The sequence below is a fragment of the Chelonoidis abingdonii genome, chromosome 18 (assembly GCF_003597395.2).
Source record: "Chelonoidis abingdonii isolate Lonesome George chromosome 18, CheloAbing_2.0, whole genome shotgun sequence".
In the NCBI taxonomy this organism is placed as follows: domain Eukaryota; kingdom Metazoa; phylum Chordata; order Testudines; family Testudinidae; genus Chelonoidis; species Chelonoidis abingdonii.
Window position 1 is genome coordinate 18019433 of NC_133786.1, and position 26877 is coordinate 18046309.

The window sequence follows — 26877 nt, forward strand, 5'->3', positions numbered from 1 at the left end:
CGACCCGGAACTTCCTTGCCGGGCCACGCCCCCTTTAAAGCGATTGGGCGGGGTGGGGAGGAGCCAGCGTGCTCCGCGGGCCTTGTGGGGAGGGAGGAAGGCTTCCGCAAGGTCACGTGACGCAGGGCTACTCCCACACAGGCTTCAGGGTTGGGCGTAGGCCTCAACCTGGCCCAGGGGGTGGCAGCAGGCTGGGGGAGGCCGCTCCTCACTAGCCTATTCATAGCAGTGATTTGGGAAGGGGGTGAACAGTGGGGCGGCAAAGTGTGCAGACCCTACAGAATTATTCAAGATGATTAAGTCCAAAGCTGACTGCAGAGAGTTACAAAGGGCTCTCACAAAAGCGGATCACGGGGCAACAAGATGGCAGATGAAAATCAACACTGGAAAACATAAGCCTAACCATATATAGAAAATTGATGGGGGTCCAAATTAGCAGTTACCACTCAAGAAAGAGATGATCACAGTGGATAGTTCTCTGAAAACGTCAGTTCAATGTGGACCAGCAGTCAAAAAAGCTATCAGAATGCTAGCAGCCATTCGGAAAGGGATAGATAGAAAATATCACAATATGACTATATAAATCCCAAGAATATCCACATTTTGAATACCACATGCAACCCCCATCTCAAAAAAGTTATATTTGAACCAGAAAAAGTACTGCAATAGCCAACAAAAATGCTTAGGGGTATTGAACAGCTTCCCTATAAGGAGCGATTAAAAAGACTAGGTCTGTTCATCTTACAAATGAGACAACTAAAGGAGGATATGATAGAGGTCTATAAAATCATGAATGGTGTGGAGAAAGTGAATAAGGAAGTGTTATTTTCTCATAACACTGGAACAAGGAATCACCCAATGAAATTAATAGGCAGCAGGTTTAAAACAAACGTGGGGAATTCCTTCACACAACTCACAGCAAACTTACAAAACTCATTACCAGGAGATGTTGTAAAGACCAAATGTATAACTGGATTCAAAAAAGAATGAGATAAATTCATGGAAAATAGGTCCATCGATGGCCCATCAGGGACACAACCCCATACTCCAGGTGTCCGTAAGCCTTTGACTGCTAGAAGCTGGGATTGGACAACTGGAGATGGCTTACTCGGTAAATTGCCCTGTTCTGTTCATTCCGTCTGAAGCATTTGGTACTGGCTACTGTCAGAAAACAGGAGACTGGGCTAGATGGATCAATATGGCCATTCTTATGTTCTTGTGTTATACCGAGTGCCCAGATGCTGAGTTGGGTTTTGAAGCCCAAATATTTGACAACAAAGTAGTGGAGCAAAGCAAAGCAGTGTGACTACTACGTAGCCTTTAAAAGTCTACACATTGTGATAATGTATTTATTGTGCAATTTCAACAGGAAAAAAAAAAGGAAAAACCAACTCCAAAGAAATCTAATGATATATAACTTTATTGAAGCAGATTTGACAGTCAATTAAATTGCAGGGGAAGAAACCATAAAACTGGTATAGCAAATGGCATATCACTACTGTTGTGGCTGTGACTTACAACATCCAAACACCTGAATTCCCATCTACTGTTCCATAAAAAATGCCGTGACTATAGAGTGGGATATTTTATATATACACAGAATGTGCAAGGAAAGCGTTAACCCTGTAGAGTAACCTAAGTAGAGGGCAGTACACTAGCAGCGTGTACTGTTCACTCTAGTAACACAGAGAAGATTGTTAAAGTTCAGAAGTCCAGCTTCAAGAGTTTAAAAATAATTCAACATTTCAACTCTGTATTAATCCAAAGACATACAGGATGGACCAGATTCTGGACCTTTTACTCGTATTGACTAGTTCTTACTCACCTGAGTAGTCTCACTGAAGTCAATGTGAGTAGGGTTTATAAAACTAGGCCATATATATATCGTGTATGCTATAGGTCAGAGGTTCTCAAAGTGTGGGTCGGGGCCAAAGCCGAAGCCCGAGCCCCAGTTTGGCAGGAGGCTAAGGTTACATGCCTCCTGCCCAGGGCAGAAGTCCTTGGGCTTCAGGTTTGCTCCCCACACCCCCAGCCTGGGGTGGCGCACTCAGGCTTCGGTCCCCTCTCCTGGGGTTGTTGTCACAGAGTCCCCAGGTGATGCTCTGAAACTGCTTCCCACTAAGCCAGTCAGAACTTTGGGGAGCAGACTGTTTTCAGGGCAAGGAACTCACACGTCTTCACCTCCTGGGTCTCTCCTTGGAGCATTCAGCATCCTCTGCCCCTCCGTGCGCTTCCCACAACGAGCCTCCCCGCGGGGTCCTTGGGGAAGCCACAGGTCCTGCACCCCACTTTGCGCAGTCAGAGTGATCTTAGCGCCAGTAAAGAGGGTTATTCGATGACAGGAACATGGTCTAAACAGAGATTGTCGTACAGCGAACCAGACTCTCGCCGGTCCATTCTGGGGAGCAGTGAGCCAGACCCCATGTCTGCCCTCACTCTTCTTCCCCAGCCATCCAGATGAAAACCCTCCAGTCCCTCCTCCTCTGCTCAGTCCTTTCTCCGGGCCAGGAGGTCACTGACCTCTTTGTCTCCAAATTTAGTTTGGCACCTTTGCAGAGGAGGGGCCAGGCCATCATGTGCTAGGAGACAGAGTGCCGGCATTAGGTGCACTGGCCCTTTGCTCTGTAGCAACCATATAGCCTGGTCCCACCACCTAGATACTTAAGAACTGCATAGGGGAACTGAGGCACAACAGTATTCAGAGAAAACATTAAAACATTCCCAGTTCGCCACAGTTGTGTAGTCATTTTGTTTTCAGGAGGTGGATCATGATGCACTGAAGTTTGAGAATGACTGCTATAGGTAATTACAGGTATGGTACTTATTCCCTTTCCTGCTCTGAGATAAGCATGGGATATGATAGAGGTATTAAAATCATGAGTGATGTGGAGAAGGATAAGGAAATTATTTACTTATTCCATAATACAAAAACTTGGGGTCACCCAATGAAATTAATAGGCAGCACGTTTAAAACAAATACAAGGAAGTTCTTCTTCACCCAGCACACAGTCAACTTGTGGAACTCCTCACCTGAGGAGGTTGTGAAGGCTAGGACTATAACAGCGTTTAAAAGAGAACTGGATAAATTTATGGTGGTTAAGTCCATTAATGGCTATTAGCCAGGATGGGTAAGGAATGGTGTCCCTAGCCTCTGTTTGTCAGAGGATGGAGATGGATGGCAGGAGAGAGATCACTTGATCATTACCTGTTAGATTCACTCCCTCGGGGGCACCTGGCATTGGCCATTGTCGGTAGACAGATACTGGGCTAGATGGACATTTAGTCTGACCCGGTACGGCCGTTCTTACATTAAGCATTCTGACCCTTTGGCTTTCAAAAAACCACAGCAATGCTAATTTGCGGAATTGTTTTAGTAAAATGGCATGATTCAATACGGAGTCACAGAATTGTATCCTTCTGACAGAAGGTGACTTTGTGGCTTTATCTTGCTAAGACAGAGCAGGTTGCAGTGTTTTTTCAGCTGCAGGGGCCTACTGGGCAATGAGGGAGGGGCTGGCTGAACTCTCGTCAGATTTGAGAACTCTGGACTAGCACTGCAGCTAGACAAAAGAACTGTACTTATGTGGCACAAGGAGCCATGTTGATGGCATGTTATTGTTATAGTAGTCATTAACCAACAGTGCAGGAGAGTAGGACATGACCTCTTGACAGTTTTTCTTTCCCACTGGCATGATTTAAGCATGCACACGAGCACATACACACACTCACGCACACCCCTTTCTATACAGAGGTACAGGATTTCATTGTAAATCGCTGCTTTTCTCATTTAAACTCTGGGAAATATCCTTCCACAGAGAGTCAAGCCGGACATGCAAATCCTCCAGAGGTGCTAAGATGTCCTGAAACTCCTCTGAGTATGAGGACAGTGGAGACAGTTTGAACTTCATTTCTTCTGTCTCACGGTCAATGGTTCTGGTGAAGTCGTCTATCTGGAGGAACGTGTCCCTTCTGAACTCCTCGATTCTCTCCTGTACTTCCTGAGCCAGGCCCTCCATGTAGGGGTCCACAGCCCAGTTAGGGTCTACAGTAGTGCCAGCAATACGTTCCCTGAGGCCCCTGGGGTAAAGGCGCAGCTGCTCCTTGAGGTGGTTCAGATTCCTCTGGATCTTCTGGTGGAGATCCCTGGCATTCTGGGTCAGCTTCTCAGAGAGCTCCTGGATGTACTGATTGAGTTTCTCTGGGCTGACTTTGGTGTGAGGGGTGACGTTTCTATGGAGCTCTTCCATGTTGCGGTGGATCTCAGTCACCAGTCTGGCAGCATACGGATGGAAGATCTCCTTCACTTGGTCAGTATGAAAGGCTATTTTATTGGCATACTGAGACACAAACCTCTGAACTTCATCTATGCCTTCCAGAAACTGGGCCTTCATGTCTCGAGTGGGGGTGAGGTGCTGCTGGAGCTCCCTAGCTTTCAGCATGACCTGGTCCAGGAGCTCTTGGGTGAATGGGATCATCTGGAAGCGAAGCACTTCCAGGTTCTTGCTGATTTTCTGTTGCACCTCATCCACATAAGGATAAAGTTTCACCCTCAGGCCTTCCAGCTCCTTCCTGATGAGCCTTCGCAGGCTGTCGGAGTCTTGGTAGAACCGGGGCTGAAGTCCTCTGTTGAGTGGGGCCAGTTTCTCGAGGAGATTTCCCATGTAGTTGACTCCTTGGATACTTTCTTTCACTTTTCTGTAAGAAACAACAGACACACATTTCTAACTGCCTGAGCTCTGATTCCTCATCCTAGCCCTTTTGTTCCTTTACTAGCAATAATGACTGTATGGTTGGGTGCTGCATTAAGAAAGGGGGCTCTCAAAGATGTATAAAGTACTAACTTTTCCCCCCTTGACACCTGGGCCTTGGGTCATAAGTGAAGATGAGTCTGGTGGGTCTCATCTTAGATTAGTCCCTTGTGGACTTTGCCCATAGAACAAAAACTACATGGCAGAATTCATCATGAGTCTAAGCTCAGAAGAGGCAAGCAGGTTGTGGGATACATTAGGAAAGAGGTGCATTGGCAGAGCTGGAATGAGGGTCGTGAATGGAATAGCAGGGAGGGGACGCAGGTCAGGAATGAGGGGCATTAGCAGAGCTGAGTTGGGGTATCACAGCTGCAATATAGCCCTCAGAGAGCTGGTTGCACAGCACTTGCCTATATTGCTGTTGGTCTAACCAATATTATCAGCCACGCCAGTCTCACTGTCCTGTCGCAGCAGAGAGCCCTTGCCTGCGGTCCTTGCTCCGGTCTTGGCTGCTGAGCTCATGTTCGCCGAGCTGCAGGAATCAATTTTGGGTTTCCACTGGGTTTTTCTTTGTGGTATTTCAGTTATTATTGGGTAGGGCCAGCTGGGAGATCTCCAGCCACATAAGGGGATGGATAGTATTGAGTCAACTGACGATTCGCTCAACAGATCCGTTATTTGTTTTTGGAAATGCCAACATGCCTATATATATGAAGGTTTTAGAGGCACTGTGCCTCTCTAAAAATCAATCAATAAACCAATCAGCCTGGAAGCAATTGGAAGGCAGAGTGCAAGAACGAGATGTTCTTTGGCCTCTGACAGGGCAATGGGCTTCAGGGCACTGCCTACAAATTCTTTAACTCCAGAGAACAAGGTACTCACTTGATCTCTTGGTCCAGCTTCGTGCTCTGGCTATGTGCCATGCTGTCCTTGTCGTGAGTGAGCTGGCTGAGGTAATCCCAGAACCCATTCCTCGCCCGTTCAGCCTGAGCAGCTGCATGGGGGGAACAAGAGCATTTAACAGAGTGACTCTGGGAGAGCCTTGGTGGCAAAGCATGAGGTTGTAGCAGGGAGGTGGCATAGGGGAGTTCTGTGAAGGGAAGACCCGGTGTTGGGAGCTGCTCTTAAGCTGTTCACAGCCTGTAATCCCTGAGGCAGCATTTTATCCCTGGGATGCTCAGGAGGCTTCTCCATACTGACAAGTCCCAGGGGTGTCCCCTCCCCAAAGTAATAAAGGCCCTGATTTCCAGAGCTGCAGCCCCTAATAACTTCAGTGGGAGTTTTGGGTGCCAGGCCCAGCATAACCAGAAGGATTCGTCAGGAGGGCTGACTCACATGACACAACAGAAGTGGAGGCCAGTGACACGTGTTGGGTCCAGATGCAGAGTCAAAGGAACAGCGCCTGAGCCTCCTGTGACAGGGTCAGAGCTACCCTGTCTTGGGGTACAGCGATAGCATCAAAGGAGCAATATATTGGGGACCTGTCACTGGGTCATCTTACTGTGACACCTTTCTATCTTGCTAAACTGCATCCTCTTGTAAGCAGCCAGTGCCCCCTGCCACGCAGTTGAATCCCCAGTGCTGCTCCGACCAAGGAGGGGCAGGGAGACCTTTCAACTGTCTTGTCTAGAGTCAGGAAATGAGTCCCTGCACATTGTTATAGAGAAGATCACCAACCTGAGAAGGTGGCGAGGAGCAAAACCAGAAGTGCAGCTTTGTGAGACATGGTCTGTCTGGTCACTGGGCTGACACTGTGGAGAGAAACCAACCAGGAAGCAGTTAGTGGAGCTCCTGCCATGACCCAGGCTTTGCCTTCACTGTATCGGCTCATGGGGTGGGGACCAGGTTCATTTTCCAATGACCTGGATCTTCTTTCTGGGTTGTTGCTTTTGCAATGACTCTCTTTAGAGTCAAACACATTTCAGGCGGGGATTTAAATTGCAGCTGGATGGCACAGAGTCCAGATGGTGAATGTAAAATACAGCCAAAGAGGTCAGATTCTGCTACCCTCCCATTGAGTAGTACCTTCCCGCTTCATTGATTGCATTTCAGTGGGACCGCTCAAGGTGTAAGGTATCCTCAGTGTGAGTAAGGATATCAAGAACTGGCCCCCTTGGTCAGCAAGATAAACTGCCTCTGGGTAGGAGCAAACGATGGACACAAATCATGGTTCCTGATCCATAACTAGGGCTTCATAGGCACTATCATAATACAAATAAATAAATCATAATACAAGTTCAGTGGTCCTTGTGAAGAGAGCACAGGTGACCTCAATTTGCACACATGCATGGTAATCACTCCTTTGTGTCAATATCACCGATGGTTTGAAATTAGTTATTCCAATTGATCAGAGAGCTCAGCTCTGCACTGGGCACTGTTTTCAAGAGGATAACTCAGAACAACCTCAGGGAAAACCGTTTTAACAGATCCATCCACTGACGTCATGGAAAACTCTGAAGCCCTGATACAGGTTCATTTCCAAACTTCTTAGGGTGCTCTAAGGTGAGACCGCCCCCACACCTCATAGCTTTATGCCCTTGCGGAAATCCAGACCAGAGCACTATACCCTACTAAAGCATCTTTCATCCTAGGCTTTCAAAGAGCTTTGCAGTCTAAGTAATCCAGCATCACAGGCCACTGTAGCACACAGTAGATCGGCATTGTTATCCCATTTTAGCTGGTGAAACTAGGGTTCATAGAGAGTGTCAGTGAAAGAGTTGGGTCTAGAATTCAGGAGTCCTTCCAGTTCCCTACTGTAAACACTAAACCATATTCCCCCGATGCAGAAATGGAACCCAGGAAACATGACTTCCAGTGTCCCTACGCACTAGGTAACATTTTAAGAGGTGGGAATAGAACCCAGGAGTCCTGACTCACAGATTTCTACTCTAACTTCTATACAATATTCCCCAGGAAATGCCTTGAGCTGCTACAGAATTAACGAATTGTATGACCTGCACCTTACCTAGCTGCTGTTCACCTGCTGTCCTCTGTGAGTTGGACCTCAGATCGCGCTGCTCACTTTATATATGGATCAGTGTTAGGCAGAAGCGCTCAGGTGACAAGAGGTCCCATATGCATCTGCAGAGCCAGGGGCTTTGGACCTCACTCCATGTAAATACAACGTGGAGGTTCAAAGACATTCTCAGAGGATGACGTGAGTACCAGTCATCTGACTGGCTCTCACAGATCACTCACCACCCTCACCCCACCCATCTGCCAGACCAGTTCAGTTCCAGCTACCCCAGCCAACCACTTCTCTCCCCAGTGGCTCACAAATAAAGTTAACCCTTTGCATGCTGCAGAAATGTATGTGCCAGACATCCTCCTAAGCATCCACTGGGCTAGCAAGTTTGAAAATACCAGAGCTCCAGGGCATCCAGGAACAATAGCCAATCACAGGTCCTCACCTTTCTCTTCTTGCTGGATAAGATGGTATATTACCAGTGATAAGAGAGGCCTTGCTGGTTGTGCTGCCCAGGTCTCTGGATTCCAGTGAAGCTGGATTCGGGGTTGACCTTTGTATCCCAGTCTCATACACCAAGACAAACAGCACTATCTGTTTGCCTGGCTTGACAGTTCTGCCACTGGGTTCAACAGCTACGCAACCAAGGGTGAGCTGCCAATCCGGTGGAAAATGGCAAGGGGTTATTTGCCCTGATGGGGATAAAATCCACAAGGGAAAAGCAGGCGCTGTTAACCCTTTGGAGACTGGCAAGCTACAGCTGACCATCTCCTTAACTAAATTTGGATTCCCAGAGTTTTATTATCATGGTAACATCTGGAGGCCCCAATTAAGATCAGTCCCTATTGTACAAACACATAGTGAGAGTCTGTCCTGCCCTGAAAAACTTACAGACGGACAAAGGGTGGGGGAATGGAAGGGCTATTGTCCCTCCTTTACGGCTGGGGATCGGAGGCACAACGAGAGGTGGAGTGAGTTGCCCGTGGTCACCCAGGGAGTCTCTGACAGAAAGGAACTGAACCTAGATCTCCTGAGTCCCAGCCCAGGGCTGTAGCAATGGTACCCATCTTTCCACTGGAAACTTTTCTTTGCAGGAACCAGCTCTCTATATCTGTCTGCACACTGCCCAGCACAGTGGGACCCTGAGCCCAGCTGGAGCCTAGTGAATATAACTATGAAATAGTAATAATTCATAACAAAAGGGGGGAAAGATTTGGGAAAATGGTGCCTTTTTGTCCTGAGCCATTTCATAACCCAGGCAGCTCATCTTTTGCCCAATTTCAGCAAAATGGCTATTTTTTCCATCCAGAACACCCAAAATTTAACTTTTTTTGCATGTTTTATTCATGTATTTTAACTGATGAAACAATTTCGGATTTTGTAAACAGCACTTTAAAAAGCATGTTTGTCACTGAAAAACCAGCCATGCTGAGTGAAAGTGGGGCCAATTCGAAGTGAAAAGCCGCATCTGAGGGCGTTTTCCAAAACCGTGCCATTTTCAAACATTCGAAACAATTTGTGGGCCCCAGGCACCAGGCACCTTTGACTGGCATTTCAGATTCTCTGCCCAGAGCCTCTCCCGAGGCAGGCAGGCTAGGAAATGGCCAGCACTCGGAAGGGTCAGTTCATACCCGTCACACAGTTTGACAGCCCCCTGTGTCTGTGCTGATGCAGAAACAGTGAACAGCAGCACACTGAACACAGCAGGCGAGGCAGGTAGGAGGCAGCACAAGACATTTCCAAGACAGCTCCAGCACACAGGTGATCCATGGAGGTGTACGAGGATCCTACCTAAGCTTCACTAATACAACCAGATGCAGAGCCATGGGGCTCTGTGCAGCATAGACTGTGCAGGTGCTTCGATCTCCAAGCTGACTTCTAGATCGTGCACTGCTACTAAGATCTGTATGCTTCCACTGGGCTCAGGTTGCGACAGCAAACCAAAGTAACATACTAGCCAGTGAACTCCGGTCTGGGGACACTAGTGTGTTAATGCAGGGCTCCTCACAAGCACTGGGCTGCTGGCACTGCATTTGAAATAGGAAGAATAGGTTGGAAATATTTGTTCAGAGGGAAATGAATCAAACTCTGTAAACAGTGACAGGAGTAAACCCCTCAGACACTGTCTCTCCACCTCCAATTCCAAGAACTGATCTGCAAACCTTTCCCTCATTTAGTTTTTGTATCACATTAATACCTAAGGCCTTTCTGGGAAACAGGCAGACAGGGTACTTCATGTTTTCAGCCTCCTTCCCAGTGATGATGTGTTATCTTCATGCAGATTAAAGGTGACAATCCACGTATTTGGCAAAGTCCAGCCTGAGGCAAGGGTGAAGTTCCAGGCAGTCACTGACCCTCCTCTGACACCAAAGTTCACCTCTCTCCCCTGAGCCATGCAAACAGGAGCGGCTCACAGGGGGGAGGGCTCTGCTGCACCCCCATTTTCCTCTCCACCTGACCCCAAAGTCACTCTCCAGCCTGGACAGGTAGCTGGGGAGCTGCTCCTGCATGATGCCTATTATAACTCCCTCTAACAGAGAACCTTCCAGGCCCTGGAGGAACTCGACCTTGGTCCGTCAATTTCTTCCATTATTATTATTCCCTTTAAAACATTTCCATGTGAATGTAGCACTGGGGTGAGGTGGCCTGGGGATCCAGGTTCTCTCCGCAGCTCCAGGACAGGAGCAGCCCTGGCAAAGCTCCCCAGCCTTAACAGAGTGCCGCACACTGACCTCTTTAGGGCTGGGAGAGGCATTCAGTCTCCAGGACCCATTCAGCCCCTCGCCTCGCTCCTGAGACTGCCCACAAGGGGGCCAATTAGTGCCGAGAATGAGGCTGGTGTCTTGGGGGACATGCCCCTGGGAACTGGAAGAAGGCCACCAAAGAGCCATGGGCTGGGGACAACTTTCCGCCTCTCCCTGCCGGAGCCGAACAGCTGCTCAGAGAGGAAAGATCTGTATTGTTTATTGATGCAGGACTGAAGAATCCAGAGAGCAGGGCCTCATTGTGCTGGGCATTGCACAGAGCTCACAGCCTCGGTCCCACAGACCTTCCCCAGCTTCTTCAGTCAAGTGAGTGGGCTTGTCTCTCTCTGCCCTCGTTCCCCAGCCCTGCTGCCCCACCCCACTCCCCTCTCCTATGGCTCCCCAGGCACCCTGCTCCTCAGGAAATCCATCCTGATGCTGAGTTAACTTGGGTTTCTGACAGGTGAAGGTGCCTGGTGTGTGGACTAATGCCGCAGCAGCCCAGCCAGGAGCAGGACACTGAGAGTAGCAGGTATCTAAACCACATAACTGGTTGGTAGTGTCGGTATTACAGTAGTGATCAAGACCCCATTGTGCCAGGAGCACAAGAGCAGGAGCTTTCTGGGGCCCCTGCATCACTCTTTCACTCTGTAGCGAGGTGTCCCTTGGGGTCTCCCATGCAAATACAGAGCCAGCCTAACACTGCTTAGTTTGTGAGATCAGCCTGGCTGCAGGTCACAACAGCAGATTTGGTGTCACTTTTGGGAATGAGTTGTGCCCTCAGCAGAAATCCAATCATTATTTCCGAGGGGACGTGGGTTACAGTGACTCGTCTTCACAGCTGCCTGAGCTAGCTTGCTGCTGCCAAAGCAAGCCCTCTCCTTGCCACCCCAGGGTTAATCACCTTAATCCCAGTTTGACCCTCCTCATGGAATGCTAATAGATAGGCCCAGCTCCCTCGGGGCCCATGGGCAATCGGAATGCCTAGTGGGAGTTAGATAACACAATATCGCGCTATCTGCTCTTTGCCTAGCATAGCAGTCGCCTGGACTTTAGCAGGGCTGTCCTTAGAGAGGCAAGGGGTAGTTTGAGCTAAAGCCAATGCAATGCCGGGAAGCTTCCCCTTGCTTCCATCTCTTGCAGAAATGAGGATGATGAAGATGATGATAAAGGCCAAGGATTGCTAGCAGGAGAAGCCCTCCAGCCACAGGTGTCAGATTAGCACCCCAGATGAAATCAGTAAGGCTGTAAAATAAAACAGACCTGCTTCAGCGGCTTCCTTCCTGGGGTGTCTGAAAGAGACAAAGCCCTGCTCCTCATTCGTTGCTGACAGTGCTGCGTAAGAAGTTCAGCGCACACGCACACATGCATATGCATTCACACACACACAGGACAACAAAACAACAGGCTGGGCTGACCTACCCAGAGTTATGAAGGCATCTCCTCGTTTGGGGACTTTCAGAGTCTGGGAATGTGGCTATATGCTTTGGATTCAGAGCAACGCAGTCGAGGGCTTCCATGACACACTGGCCGTGAGGCCTGGATGACTCCGGAGTGTAGGCAATCCGCCCCTCTAGATTACAGCTTCACAGCAAGCACAAGGTGGTAGGCACCCAAAATGGTTTCCATGCATTGGCCAGTGAGAGGCCTCATTGAAACAAACAGGTGGGTGGGTCTCCAGCCAGTTGCTGCAGGACAGGCAGCCCCATCACTCACAGCACTAACTAGCTCCTTGATAGCAGCCTCAGGCAAGGGGATGAATGCACCATGGAGTCTTCAGTCCCTTCTCCCCCAGGGAGAGGGAGTCCTTGGGCCAGGACTGTGACAGTATGGGAAAAAGCTGTCCCTGTTCCATGGGTAGAGACCCTCGGGTGGTCAGTCCAGTGGGATGTTCACTTTGAACCAAACACTAACAATTCTAGCCCTGGGGTTCTGCTCCCAGGCCAGACTGAGCTGCTGGCAGCCCCATGAAGAGCAGGGCCGAGGTGGACTGATGGCTGTAAGAGCGCACAGCTAGCAGACAGAGTCACAGCTGCATATCAATATGGCTCAGATGTTAACCAGCCCCACTGCTGTCTGTAGCTAGCAGCCCTTCATGTGTCCCCAAACCACACTCCCTCAACTGAGGGTGTTCCAGGATACCTGCATTGACCTGAAAGGAGCTGCCCCGATTTACCCCAGTGCAGGGTTTGGCTCCTTGTCTGTAGATGAATGACACTATTAGAATAGGAACTGGGGCCCAGGAAAACCAGCAAGTGTCTTAGCGTGGCAGAAGAGGACCCCGAGAGACCCCGCCCACTACTGGGACACAGGATCTGCTGCTCAGGGAAGTGGAGTGGGGCAGAGTCGGGGATGCACGAGAGCTCAGAGCTGGCTCGTGGCTGCCAGGGCTCAGGAGGTAATTGTAAGGGGGTTATTCTCAGGTGGGCAAGCCAGGGGAATGTTAATTCCCAGGGTTGGTCTGTTTATCAGTCCAAATTAAAAGTGTTTCCCCCTGGATTTAAACCTCCCTCTGTAGTGTCTGTACCCCAGACACCGCAACAAGTGTTCTCCAACTAGCTCAATTCGTGGACCACAGCCTAACAGAGACACTGTCTTCTCGACACCTCCTGTCCCTGCTTCCATCACCCAGCCCCATGCCCCACACTATTCATGACCATGCAGACCACCTTGCTTGGAGCAGGTCCCTTTCCATCCCACACTGCCCAGACCCTGCTTCCCTCCCATTAGCAATCACCTGGGTGTGTCCACAGGACATCCCAGCACAGGCTTTCAATTGATGAGAAGAAAGACAGATAGACAGACCGACCAATCTTTCTCACTCTCCCCTCATCCAGCCTAGTTTATCCCCTGGTTTCCTGTTCAGACTCACTGGAGTGTACAGGGCTCATTAATTTAACAAATTAGGCACTTCCTCAAGCCACCAGAACTGGGAAGGGACAGGACCACCCACCCCATGCACCCAAAGAAGAACCGAAGGCCTCTGCAGAACCAGTAATAGCAGAATGCGTCTCTTATGGGTCAGGCTAAGAGAGAGACAGAGTCACCATGTGCATTTCTGTGTTGCAGTTTTATTTCAGCAGATACAGTAGGTGTAATTTTAGAGTGAGGGCAAGTGCAGGAAAGTCAGTAGCCGCACAGACAGTCATCTGGCATGTGCAGGTCTCCTGGCATTCACAGCGCCGGGTCCCTTTCCCACGCTGTGGCATGAGCTGCGGAAGAGCCAGCACACCCTTGAGCCTGTCCTGGGGCTGGTTCAAGTGCTCTTTGCCCCGCCTCTGACGTAGACAGTGGCTTGGCTTGGGCAGTGGAGCTGAGGGTGAGCAGGTGGCGATAGGAAGCGAAGCCGAGCCCTCTTAGGGATCCCCTCAGTTTTCGATCTGCTTGATGGTGCTGAAGAAGGAGGCGACCATGTCCCGCACGTCCTTCTCCAGGAAGCTGAGATGATCCTCCACTTCTCCAGCGTAGGGGCCCAGCTTCTGCCTCATCTCCTCCACCTTCTGCACCAGCTGCTTGTTGAAGGCCTCCCCGTAGGGACCCACGGTTTGGCGGAACTCCTCAATCTTCTGTTCCATCTGTCCACTTAGGCCGTCCACGTAGGGGCCCAGGGACTGGCGCAGGCCCTCGGCATCCGTGCGCAGCTTCTCCTTCAGCTCCTTGGCATAAGGGCTCAGCTTCAGGCGCAGCTCTTCTGCGCTCTCCGAGAGCTTGGCCCGCAGGTGCTCTGCACCCTTCTTCATCTGGAAGGACAGGCCCTCGAGCTGGTGATTGAGCTTGTCCTGCACGTCCTGGGCGTAGGGGGCCAGCTGCTTGCGCAGCTCCTCCATGTTTTGGTCTATCTTGACTTGGAGCTCATCAGCCAAGGGTGCCAGCTTCTCCTTCATGTCCGCCACATTTTTGTCAATCTGCTGCTGGAGCTGCTCGGCATAGGGGGCCAGGGCTGCCTGGAGGCCATCCACATTCTCCTGCAGCTTGTCCCGCAGCTCTTGGGCGTAGGGGGCCAGCTGCTGGCGCAGCAAATCCGCATTCTGGTTGACCTGGCCATGCAGCTCCTCGGCATAAGGGCTTAGCTTGAGCCGCAGCTCCTGGATGTTCTTGCTGATCTGCTGGTGCACTTCATCAGCGTAAGGGGACAGCTTGAGGCGCAGGTCCTCCAGCTCCTGCCGGATCTGCTCCTTCAGCTTCTCTGAGTCCTGGCTCAGCTTGGCATGCAGCTCGGTGGTGAAGGGGATCAGCTTCTTCTGCAGGTCTTCCGCGTAGGAGTTGACATTCTGGAGGTTGTCCTGGAAGAGGGTGCTGAGGGAGGAATGGAAGGGAAGCTCAGCCCCTAGAGTGTCTTTCATTGATTCACTGCCCAGCTCCCGTCCCCTACCCTGTACCCTTCCAACTACATCTAGCGGCATCTCCAGGGCACCCATCTCTGTGCTCTCACCCCTGTCGGAGCAGCCCTTGGCTGCAGACCTGCCTCTCAGTGCCTCTAGGGAACCCCGTCTCTTCCAGCTACCCTGCTCCTGACTCAGGGGGGAGGGCACATTTTCCTGCAAGCCTGTTGTCCCCATTGTTTTGCATGAGAGTGAGTCCCTCCCGCTTAGCGGGGCGGTGGTTCTGGTAGGCCATACGCCCTTGTTACGTCGGGCAGCCAGCTTCTCTTTCATTGCTGTTTTTTGCTCTAGTGGTACTGTTTATTCTAGTTGGATCTCCTAGAACCAGTGCAGAGAAACAGGTACCAGAGCTTTATTCTCTCCACCTGTGCCAGCCCCAGGAACCTGCTCAGGTCCCATCCCTCTTACGGGCTCCAACACACCCCTCCCTACGGATCGCGGCATCACCCGCCCACGTTCCCCCGTGGAGGCCAGGGTCCTGCTCTCAGGTACACTCACTTGAGCTGCTTGCTGATTTCAGATTGCTGGATCTGCTCCATCGTCTTCTTGGCGTTCCCCGTCAGCTGGGTGAAGTAATTCCAGACCACATCGGCCACCTGCTGGGCACTGACATCTGCATGGGCCCCTATGTAGAAAGAAGAGCACCAGTGCTCAGCACTATGTGCAGCCAGCCTATGCCTGCCCCGCCCCTCTCCTATTCCCAGGGGTTTCCTTTCCATCCACCCTCACAGAGCATCCTAGATAGCCCAGTCACATGCCTGCGGCCACATCTCCACGTGAGGCCCTCCTCCCTCCCCGAAGCCGACCCGAGCAAGACAGGAGCAGAGAGTCCAGAATGGCCATGGCTCTGCGGAGCAGGATGCTGGGACAGAGACAGGAGGCAGGCCGAGAGGGCCCCCGGGCCTGAGGGCTGCACCCGCCCAGCAGGAGAGGCTGCTCTCCCTTACCTGTGATGGCAAGAAGTGCCAGAGCAAGGGTGACAGCCTTCAGAGACATCCTGTGCTGTTTGGCTTCAGGGACCGGCCAGGCAAAATGAGCCACTCTGCAGAGAGAACAAGATGCGTCAGTCTCCCTATGTGCACTGACCCTGCTGTTCCTGCAGCGCCCCCACCACGTGCTGAGCCCCTCGCTGTCACAGGGCAGGGTGGGACAAACGAGGTCAGCTTGGGATTCCGCCCCTCCTCCTGTCCCCCCCGGCAAAGCACCCCTTCTTCCTGCTGGGCTGAGCTCCCTGCAAGGACCCCGTAGCTCAGCCATTGCTGCCGCTGACCTGGGAACAGCTATGGATCCCTGTGCCCATCTCACCCACTCACTGACTCCTCTGGACAGACCCTTAGCTGCCCGTCTCCTGGCTGCACCCCTTGTAGGATGCCCCTGCAGCCTTTCCCCAGCACAGCACTATGCAGTGAAGAGCCAGGGACAGGGACCACTGCCCAGCAGGGCCTGCGGTCTCAGGGCTCCAGCTGCAGCTCCCTGCCAGAGGGGCTATTCTGTCTGCTGCTCCCCTTTCCAGCCAGCTGACCTGTGCTGCTGCTGCTGCTGCTGCTTGGCTGCCGGTTGTGCCCTGCTGGCCTGTATTTATACCGCAGCCAGCAGCCCCCACTGGCTTCCATGCAGGCTAGTGACACAGTCCCCAGGGCTTGGACTTTAGTAAGAACCCAACGTGGAAGCTCCTGACGTGCACGGGTGTGTCGTTATCTGCTAGGATGCAATGCTGGAGATTGGGCGGGGGAGCAGCACTGCAGGGAACCAGGTGTAACTCCACGGCAGGCAATGGGTGTGGACATGGGCGAGGGAGAGCAGAACTGGACCCAGCCCAAGCCATTTGCTGGGCTCGTGTCTGGGACTTTCCACTGAGATGGCCCAAGGGGGATCCCGTCTCCCTCCCCCTGCTCAGCAGCTAGAGAGAGGTGTTGTGAATCAGCCCAACACAGCAGATAGCTCTGCAGAGCGGGGAGGGGGCTGCCCGGGGAGGGGACCCTGGGATAGCACGTTTTATTTTGCGGGGTCGGGACCAAGAATGAAGCACTTTTTGCCCAGGCAGGCACAGAGGCCAGGCCGAGTCCCGGGCTGCATGTCTTCCCAGCCAATACAGGAGGGGAACTCTCAGCTAGCAGGAAAATCACTGGCAGCCTCTGCTGAGAAAGAGCCCACCTGCCCTGACCCCCCTGGCCATCAGTCTCCAGCACTGCTTGCAGATGCACCTGCTGAAGCAAATCGCTGTGAAGCTGAGACACCCATACTCCTGCTTGCAGGGGTGGATGTGAAGCTGCTGCATAGTGGTAAGAACAGGGGTGGAGGCATGCAGAACACTCAGGTTCTGCCACTGGCTCTGGAGCAAGGCTCATCACCCAGCTCGGTGCCTCAGTTTCCCCTTTGTGTAACATGGGACTGACGCCATGAGCCCCCTGTGAGGCGCTTTGGAATGAAAGGGGCAAGAAAAGGGCAAAGTACATTTAACATCAGTTCCACCCTTTGGTCCTCACTGCCCCCTCCCCTGCCAGCTTCACTGCCCTCATGGAGCCCAGCTTCCAAGTGCACCGGAGTCCCTGTCCGTACTGAAGCCCTGACGGACCCACCCCACACAGGCTCTGGACAGCCTGGCAAGGGGCCCAGTTTTCATACATCCGTCCCATGATTTTGAGAAGAAAAGTCTCTGCGCTGAGCCGCATCCCACCCGCGTGGGACATCATTGGGCCAGAGCCGCAGCTGATGTGAAGCAGTGCGGTGACTGCTGGATCTGCCCTGATCACCACCCACTGGGGATCCAACCCATGGTTTGTCATTCCAAGACACCCCCACACAGTGTGTGTGTGTGTGTGTGTGTGTGTGTGTGTGTGTGTGTGTAGGGACATGTATGACGACATGTCATGCAAAAAGTTGTCACTGTGACCAAGCCCTAAACTCAGTGTGGGTCCTTCTCCCCTGACCCCATGGGCCATTTCTGCAGGCACTGCCTAGCCAGCCTGGCTGCTCCCCGTGCTGCAGGTGGCCAGGTGGCCCCAGCGCTCCTGGATCAAAGGTCCCAGCTGAGGAGAGAGGAACCAGTTCCAAGAAGGTAAAAGAAACGTCAACAGTCCAGGCCTGATTCTCCAGCTGCCCAGCAGGGCAGATGCCAGCGGTGCACGCTCGGGTCAGGAATGGGGGGCTAGGGGCAGAGCGTGCGCCCAGCCAGCCCTCGAGTGCAGAACGCCTGTGCCCCTAGAGCTGCAGACAGGCACGCGGCGTGTGTATGGGGGGAAGGGGCGTGTAATGGTTCTGGGAACGCCAGGGCCAATGCTACTTGCAGCATATCCTGTGGGAAGAGGGAGCAAGCCCAGGATTTCCATAGGAGGCGCTGGCACTGGACAGGCCTTGGCAGACGCAGGTCCAGCCCCACTCAAACCCCACAGCATGCTTAATGCCAGTGTGTGAGAAGGCTGGAGGCAGGGGGCAGATCAGGGACACAACAAGGGCTCAGGAGCCCAGCAAAAAAAGAAACTGATTTTGGAATCCTCCCACCTCAGGCCCATGGCAACCCAGGCCCCAGCTCTCATGGGCCGAGGGGCACACGGCAGAGGAAGCCGTCAGCACCCAGTAAAGACTAATTGCCCAGCAGCATCCCACAGGAGGGGGAAATGTGCCCAGTCCCAGCAGGTGCTGTGCTGCACAAGGTCAGGAAGCCCTAGGAAGCGTTAAGCACCGTGGCCAGCAGTGCAGGTGCTACTTGGTCTAGCATTTCCTTCAGCTTTCCCTTAGCCAGGGCCTGGCATGTGCCGAGTGTCCCCAGCTCTCACTGACCTGCCCAGCAGGGGCCATGCTCAGCACACTGCAGGATGAGGCCCAAGATGCTTTGCCCCAGGCAGCAGGCACAGTGCCCTGCACGCCACAGGGCAGTGATGGGTGCACAGGAAATCTAGCCTGACCCAAACCTCCAGCTATGTCCAGGGCAGGGCGGGTTTGTTTATGGGCAAAGTGGCTTTTTGGTTTTCCTGCCCAGCACAGGATCAGTCTCCCAGCAGGGATGGAGGGAGGCGGCGGCTCCGCATGGCCATGCTCCACTGCTCTGCTGACTTCAGGCAGGGCTGGATTGAGCAACATGGTCTGCAGGTGTTTGCTAAGCAGACGCTGGTGTCAAAGTCCTGGCTTCCAGCGTGGTGCTGCCAAGGCTGGGCAGGAGGCAAAGTCTGAGTGCACATTGGATGCACCAAGGTTCAGCTCTGCTCTACTCCCCCCTCTCAGACTCAGTTACTTAACGAGGGCAGAGGGCCCAGGCGTGTGCTGTGTGATGGAGCCGGAACAAGGCCCTGCGCACATGGCTACCGCGTGGCCCTGCTCAGACACTTCAGTCCTGATCTGCAGAAAGCACCGTCTGGTCCAGCCCCTGGGTCCCAGACAGATCTGCCGATGCACCTCAGCCCTGAACCACAGCACCCCCGTCTCCGCCAGCCTTCCCTGTGCCCAGCTCTGCCAACACACCTCAACCTTCATCCACAGCACCCCCGTCTCCAGCCCTTGCCCTGCAGTCTGGATCTGCTGCTGCATGTCAAGTCTTGACCTGCCGCCTCCCCCATCTCCCTCCCTCTTCTTGACAATTAGGCCCCATTGTACGAAATCAAGGCTTGCTTTTGTGAAGTGTCTAAATCTGCAGCAGGGAACAGACTGAGCTTCAGGAAGTTCATTCTCCTTGTGAGCTAAGGCACTGTGCAGCCAGCTCCCAGAGGCTCATGTTTACCCCTGGAATTGCCCCACTCTGGAAACAAACTGGATCCAGATAAAGGACAAGCTAGTGCTCTAAAAATACATCTGTCTGGAGGAACCATCACTGGGCCAGGGAAAGAGCAGCTCAGTCCCACCTGCAGCTCTACCAGCTCGGCCAGTGGAGAGTGGCAAGCTCGTGGGACAGCGTCTCCAGCCGAGCACTCCCCTCAGTGCCCTGCGCGCTGCCAGCCCAGAGCATCCTCACTGCTCCAAGCAGCCAGGTGCTGCAGGAATATGCTGGCTGCTCTGCAGCTCAGTCTCAGCACAGCCCCAGCCCCAGCCCCCGGCAATCGTGGCCGGCATTGGGGCACCCAGCGTAGCCCTAGAGCGGCAATTGCAGCGCATACGGCACAACGTTCCCAAAGGGCCCCTCCCAGGGCAGCACGGAGAGCACGTTAAGTCTTTCTTCTCTTGCTCATTGCAAGGCTGAGGGCCTGTCCCAAAGCCCCACTGGGAAGGTGAGTCCAGGCTGGGCATTCACGCCTGTGGAGTGGCTGCTGGGGACAGCCCTTCTGCCCTCTTTGAGCAGGCCAGCCCCTCCCGTTGATCACTAGTCACCAGGCTCAGAAGCAGGATCCCAGCTGGGCATGGCTAACAGAGGCCTCTCACTCACTGGGAACCTGGCAAAATGAGCATCTGCACAACAGACAGGCCTCCACATGGCCTCAGGGCTGAGGCTGGGGGCAAATGTGCCTTTAACTCGCCGGGAGCTTCCCCAGTTATGGGGCCAGCCAGGGGCAAGTCAGACAGTTTTCAGGGCAAGATTAGCACCATTCCCCTGACCACGCACCCAGCTCGTCCCTCATCCTGGGGGCTGCAGCCATTGGTCTCCTTCATGACCACACGCCCGGGGGGGGGGGCCTGTGGGATGGGGGGGCTATTTCCCACCCCCTGGATGGCACTCACTGTCCTGCTGAGTTTCCTCTCCCTCGCCCTGTGCTAGATAGCAACCTGCCTTGTAGGAGTCCTGGCGTGGGGCTGCAGGATGAGAGTAGCCGCTCAGCACTGAGACAAGGCTTGGAATGGGCCCTTGCCCCCGCGAGGCATATCCCCTACCTGACAGCATATCCCTCGCTTTGTGACATCACAGACGTTCCCATGGCAGCCACTTATGATATCACAGGGCATGGTTTAGCCCTGAAGAGGGGAACAAGCAGCAGCAGGAGGAGATGGAACCTGAGCGTAAGACAAGCCACCGAAGCGCTGAGGGAGAAATGGCGAGCGCCGGATGGGCACAGCTCCAGGCATCAGCGCAAGTCTCCCCCCAAATTTTGCCGAGTTCACATTTAAAGTCTCCCCGCAGCTTGTCCCCCAGCCAGTGGCACCCCAGAGACGCAGCACATTGGCTCCCAGGCCCAGACAGCAGCTCACCTGCGACGTGTTATCACTGGTTCACAGTACAAGGTGACTGGGGCGATGGGCTAGTGGCAGGGCTCTGTGGGGATGATGCCACCAGAGTCCAAAGAGCCCTGGCTGCTGCCCTGCCCTGGCAAAGAAGGCCCGTGTGCAGGACACCAGCTAGCTGGAGACATCGGGGAGGAAGATGCCAGCAGCAGCAGGATGTCCCGGCTCATGCTGGGAGCAAAGCAAATGCAGGGCTGGTCTGTGCGTTCATACCATCCCTCCCCTACCAAACCCAGCAAGCCTGGAGCCACAGAAAGGCTGAGCTGCTTGTTACCGTGCTGGTGGGAACTGCGGTGTCCTGCTTCAATGCCCAGAGCTACCAGTTATTCCCCCGGTGGGCAAGTCTCTCTGGGCCTCTCCTCCCCACTTGTGAAAAGGGGGAACTTCCTGGGCCAGTCTGTCTATCTGCTGCCAGCTCCTGGTGCAGGGCTGGGTCCTCAGTTTGCTGCTGTAATATGCCTGGGGGGGGGCCTCCCCTCCAAACCTTGATGCAGCTCAGTTGTGCTGGAGCTTGGCCTCCCTTCCGCTCATTGCTGCAGCTGAGCCGGGCATGCTTCACAACTCGGGGCTGGCCTGGAAGCTAGCAGGGCTGTAGCTGCTGCTTATGGGGGTCAATGTGACTGGGGCATGACATGGCCTGGAGGCCTGGGGGCTGTCACCTGGGCCAGAGCCAGAGGATCATCAGAAGCAGGGTCACCCTGCTCCTCCTCTCCCTCCCTGGGGGGATCATCAGTAACCAGGCAATCCAGCTTCCCACATGGGCCCTGCTGCCGAGGTGCTGGCGCTGCCTCTTCTGCCAGCCAAGACAACGGGGGAGCAGCCCAGGCCTCACCCGGCTCTTGGTGCCTTCAGGAGCCACTGCGCTGAGCACAGGACCAGCGTGCCACCCGGCAGTGCAGTCCTGCCCCTGCCCTCAGGGCAGCTAGCCTGGACACTGCCTTCCCCCAGAGCCAGGGCAGACCTTAGCTGGCTCCAGTGCCCTGCCCGCCGATGCAAGCTGGATGCAGGCCACTGGAGGTCACTCTTGTGCCATATACAGAGTTGCAGCCTCCCCTGGCCCAGGTGGTCAGGGAGTTCAGGACAGGCTGGGGTGTGGAGCATCTCTGCTGGCAGCACTCACCTGGGGCCCACCCCCCCCAGGAAGAGAGAGCCAGCTAGGTAGGCCACTGCAGGGAGTTAGGGTCTCTGCAAAGCAGGGAAGCGAGCCCTGTCACTGCTCTGCACTGACCACCGCAGGGTCTGGAGGTGCGTGTGTGTGTACACACGTGCACAGCCTTGGCCCTGGTTTTCAGAGGGATTTCTCAACTCCCTGATGGCGCCCTGCAGCCTGACCCTGAGTATGTCTGGCAGCAAGAAAGTGAGCCATAAATGCAACCCCCCTCCTCAGTCCGGCCAAGCCACCCCGCTGACCTTTGCCCAAACATCCCCTGGAGGCCACTTCCTGGGGCGGTATAAAAGCGTGAAGCTGGGGCTCTAGCTGGTTAGCAACGCACAGGAAGCAACGCAGCCAGGTAAGCCTGGAGTTTGACACGTTAGATCCTGGTGCTGGGGCTGGGGGTGGTGCGTGGCTGGGGCTCTTGCCCACCTGTCGATGAATCAGGTGCATTTCAAGCCGCAGAGCATCACTGCAAAGGAAAAGCAGCTCTGGCTGCAAGCGGGGAGGAGATAACAGGGAAAAGCCAGTCCTGCTCCCAGTGAACTAGCCCCCAGAGTCCCCGTAGGACGCCCTGGGAATGCCACTGGGCAGCAGCTGCTGCCTTGTGCTAAGCTCTGTGCACACCCACGCACAGCGGGTGCAGGCGGCTGTCTGGTCTGCCCTGGGCAGGGGCACTCTCCACCCCCGGGAGGTTTGTGTAGCTTAATGGCACGACCTCCCCCATGTCGACAGGACCATCAAACCTTCCTCTGTGTGTTCTGAGCCAGCCGCAAAGTGCTGCTCCGGGGCCTGCACTCGCGGGCTAGGGGCAGTGGGAACAGGCCACATCACTGGCTCCGATGCTGGGGAGAGCAGGATAGGACCCAGTCTGCCTGAAGGGACTCTGTTCTGCCTGCTGTGGCTGGAGAGGGCCTGGCCTGGCTGGGGCTGTCAGCCCTCTCTACCTGTGCTGGGGAAGCTGCCAGCCTTTCTCCCCTCCACACACACGCTGCAGCCTGTGGGGCCAGAGAGCAGGGAGCTGCTGCAGGCAGAGACCTCAGGCAGCCTGGCTTCGCAGAGCCAGTGTGCATGTGGGGAGACAGTGTCCTTCCCCCAGCTTGGTGCTGCTGTGCTGTGCTGGGGCATGCACGGGGGACAGACGGGGGTGCCTGTTTATTCTGAGCCCCCCTGTTTCCAAGCCGCGGAGCTGAACTCTGCTGCCCACTCTGCCCCCATAGCTCAACTCGCAGTGGCCGCTCACTTCCTGGCTCCCCATGTGCCAGGCTGGGGTGTGAGCGCTGGTCCTGACACCGTGCAACCCGCTGGGTTTGCAGCCGCTGGCTTCTGGGGCAGGCTGTGCCTACATTTGCAGAGGGCACAGCAAGAGGCCTGGGGGACTCGGTGCACTACACCCAGTGGGGAGCATGGGAGGTGGGTGCCATTCCACCAGGTGAGGGTGCTGTCACTGGGACGGCCCTTGCAGTCCTTTACCACTGTGCTGCTCTGTCCTCAGCCCGCACCATGAAGGCCCTGCTCCTCCTCATGCTCCTCGGCCTGGCGCTGCTCGCTGCTGTGGCACGTAAGAGCCACCACCCCTCTGGGGGCGAGGGAAAGGGGGGCAGGCTTGGGGGGAAGGGGTGGGAGGAAGCAATCAGGTATAAGCAAGAGATGGGAAGGGTGTGGGGAGCAGGTTGGTGGGTGAGGTGGGGAGGAGGGAAGGGGAATCACACAGCCATGGAAGTGCTGTTAGTTACGAGGCAGCAGGAAGCAGAGAAGGATTCATAGAAATGCAGGGCTGGAAGGGACCTCGAGAGCCACCCAGCCCATCCCCCTGCGCTGAGGCAAGGCCAGAGAACCTAGACCATCCCTGCCAGCTGTTTGTCCAACGTGTTCTTAAAATCCTCCAGTGCCAGGGAGTCCACAACCGCCCTTCGGAGCCTGGTTCAGACCTTAACTAGCCTTAGACATTTTTACCTATTCTCTAAGCTAAATCTCCCTTGCTTCAGATGAAGCCTATTGCTTCTTGTCCTGCCTTCAGTGGACATGGAGAACAACTGATCCCCACCCTCTTGATAACAGCCCTTCGTGTATTTGAGAACTGGTATCAGGTCCCTCCCCCATCTTCTCTTCTCAAGACTAAATGTTCTGGTTTTTAATCTTGCCTCCTAGGCCAGGTTTTCTAACCCTTTGATCCTGTTTGCAGAGAGTGCAGAGCAGAGCAACAGTTTGTCCACATCGCCCTTAAAGTGGGGGCAGCTAGAACTGGACACAGGACTCCAGCTGAGCTCTCCCCTGTGCCGAGTAGAGCAGGACAGTTATTGCCCATACAACACTCCTGTTAATAGCCCCCAGAACCCCCCCCACCCCCTCCCCACACAGCTTGGTTTGTGCTTGCAGAGGCTGCCGCCCCCGAGGAGGAGGAAACCATCGTGAAGAAGGTGCAAGATTATGTCCAGCAGGTGGCTCAGACGGCCAAGGACGCCTTAACCAAGGTCCAGGAATCCGAGGTGGCTCAGCAGGCCAGGTGCGCCCCTCCCCATCCCTTCTGACCCAGGGATCTCCCCCACCTCTCACCGCAAGCCCTTCCCCTTCCCACCCCTGCCCAGGCACAGCCAGCAGCTGGAGAACCCTGGTGACCAGGCTAGGGGAAGATACAGGGCTGGGAAGTGCCCAGCAGCCTCTGGAGCTGCAGAGATCTGCTCCAGCGAGCAGGAGCCCTCAGCCCCCTGCTCACCAGTGTGGAACACGCTGGGGTAAAACCCTGGGCCCAGGAGGCTGGTGACAAAGCTCCTGTGACCTTGAGTGTCCCACAGCTGCAGGTGAGGGCCATGGGTGCTGCAGGTCAGCACCCGAGTCACACCCATCCCAGCTGAGGCCCCTGAGCAGCTGGTCTGCACACAGTGCCTCTCCCGAGAGGCAAACACCTGGCTGGCTCTCGTACTCAGCCACCTTTCCAGTAGCTGGGGTGCTCTGCTGGGAGAGGGAACCGTCACACTGAGGCAATGGGGTGCAGCGAACCCCAGGCGCTCTGACTGACTCAGAATGCAAACTGGATAATCCAGGGGCATAGGCAGGAGACAGCAGGGGGCACAGTCCAGTCCTTCTGAGGACACAAAATACCCCATAAGTCGGTCATCTAATTGGCAGTTCAGTGAAAGGGCAGGGACTGAATGGGCCATGGACAGATGGTCCCTCTGTGAGCCCAGGACAGGATGGGGGAAGCTGGCATTGCTACTCCCCCTGCTGCACTTGTTCTGTGGCTAAGTGCACCAGGGCCATCCGTCCAGCACAATTCCCAGCCCACAGGGGTATGTCCCGTGGCCACGGGGTTTCTCAGAGATCCAGGCTAGGCAGCGTGATTATAAAAGTCATGCGCAACCCTGCGCTGCTTATTAAAGCAGCATTTTATAGCACAGGGACAGCCACAGAGCCACAGTGCCCCATATACTGTCCTTCTCTCTCTGCCCCCGCACTGCATGGGTGTAACTCTCAGCTTGATTGCACTGAGTCATGCTATTCAAGTGGCTATGTTAGACCTTTGCATATAGGCCCCCCCTTTTAATATAACCTCCTCCTCTGCTCCCCCCCCCACCCATGTGTTTAATCCCTCAGGGACTGGGTCAATATGCGTGCTGAGGACATACACCAGTTTTGGGATGTGCTCAAGGACAAGTTCTCTGCACTCTGGGAGCAACAGCCACTCGGGCAGTGAGCCCCTCATCAGCAGCGCTGGCTGGCTTCTCAGCTGAGTGAGTGCAGGTGCAGGATGTGCAATGCAAATTGTAACCAAATTGACACTCTGCTCTAGGCAGAGAGCCCAGCAGCCATCCATCTAAGCGCTGTCCCATGTGCCTGTCTTTCTGTCCAGTAACAATCTCCACTCAGCTTGGCGTGTTCATACGCTACTTCCACTGGCGTCCAGGAGTTTTGGTACCAGCTGGTGTGTTGGTTTGGAGCGGCTGGGTTTTTTTTCCCCTTTTAAAACACCATAACTCAAAGTTTGTCATGTGTTTTGCAATAAAATGAAGTAAACTTGAGCTGCATTTGGTGGCCTTTACTGGAGTGTTGCAGTGAGAGCATACACAGCTTGCATGCAGTGAACAGGGCTCCCAGGAGCAAGCACGACCGGGTTTGAGAAGCTGTTTGCATTCTCTGTGCAATACCCATCATTAGGTAAAGGCAGTGTTTGATTTTGGCAGGGCTGAGTCCCGGCACCTCTGGGCTTGCTGCAGCAGGTATGAATGTTGCTCGAGCCCTTGCACCTCTTTCTTTACAACTTAAGCACTGAGTAAAGGAGAAAGACTCATCGGAACCAACTAGGAACAATTGCCCAGAATGAGATTTACTGGCCAATGAATCACCATACCCCAGGCTGAGAGTGAGGTGAGTGCACTGGCTTCCAGACCAGCCCTTACCCCAGTCCTCCAGCTATGCAGGGGACGCCTATGCTTGGCCCATCCCAGCTCACTGCATGGCAATGAAGGAAGTCAGCATTAGGCCTTCCCTGCATGCCCCCCCACCCTTGTGCCACCTGCTTCTCAGGTACCTAGGAACGGCAGCTGCATTTCTAGTGGAAGGAGGACAGGGGTGCTGGTTACCTAGGGGAAATCTGGCTCCATGGGAAGATGCTGCTTTAACAATGGCAGCCTAGAATATGCTTTGAGGTAGAGAACAAGGCCACTGCTTTGGTTGGGGGCTTTTTGCCCGAGACACGGGAAAGGGGGCTGGATTTTCAGAAATTCCTCAGGATCAGGCCCCT

At 54.1% G+C, this 26877-nt stretch overlaps 3 protein-coding genes across 6 annotated transcripts; 1 reads left to right on the forward strand and 2 right to left on the reverse strand.

Annotated features, from left to right (window-relative positions):
* Positions 1–3761: 3761 nt before the first annotated feature.
* On the reverse strand, positions 3762–6474 carry APOA5 (apolipoprotein A5). The gene is made up of 3 exons (XM_032796136.1): positions 6426–6474; positions 5631–5742; positions 3762–4695 (listed from the first exon to the last, which is right to left on the reverse strand). Exons 1-3 carry the CDS (start codon positions 6472–6474, stop codon positions 3762–3764), a joined length of 1095 nt encoding a protein of 364 aa, XP_032652027.1.
* Positions 6475–13508: 7034 nt separating this feature from the next.
* APOA4 (apolipoprotein A4) lies at positions 13509–20879 on the reverse strand. Of its 3 annotated transcripts, none has more exons than XM_032796099.2 (4): positions 20636–20879; positions 15787–15881; positions 15338–15464; positions 13509–14753 (listed from the first exon to the last, which is right to left on the reverse strand). In XM_032796099.2, exons 1-4 carry the CDS (start codon positions 20677–20679, stop codon positions 13826–13828), a joined length of 1194 nt encoding a protein of 397 aa, XP_032651990.1. In that variant the 5' UTR covers positions 20680–20879; the 3' UTR covers positions 13509–13825. The 3 variants fall into 3 exon arrangements, with proteins under 3 accessions (XP_032651990.1, XP_032651989.1, XP_032651988.1); XM_032796098.2 differs by lacking the exon at positions 20636–20879 and adding an exon at positions 17044–17166; XM_032796097.1 differs by lacking the exon at positions 20636–20879 and having other exon boundaries at positions 15787–17084.
* A 1201-nt stretch (positions 20880–22080) lies between these two features.
* Positions 22081–26155, forward strand: APOC3 (apolipoprotein C3). Of its 2 annotated transcripts, XM_075073578.1 has the most exons (4): positions 22081–22494; positions 23632–23697; positions 24516–24642; positions 25731–26155. In XM_075073578.1, exons 2-4 carry the CDS (start codon positions 23640–23642, stop codon positions 25828–25830), a joined length of 285 nt encoding a protein of 94 aa, XP_074929679.1. In that variant the 5' UTR covers positions 22081–22494; positions 23632–23639; the 3' UTR covers positions 25831–26155. The 2 variants fall into 2 exon arrangements, with proteins under 2 accessions (XP_074929679.1, XP_032651995.1); XM_032796104.2 differs by lacking the exon at positions 22081–22494 and having other exon boundaries at positions 23549–23697.
* The last annotated feature ends 722 nt before the right edge of the window (positions 26156–26877 follow it).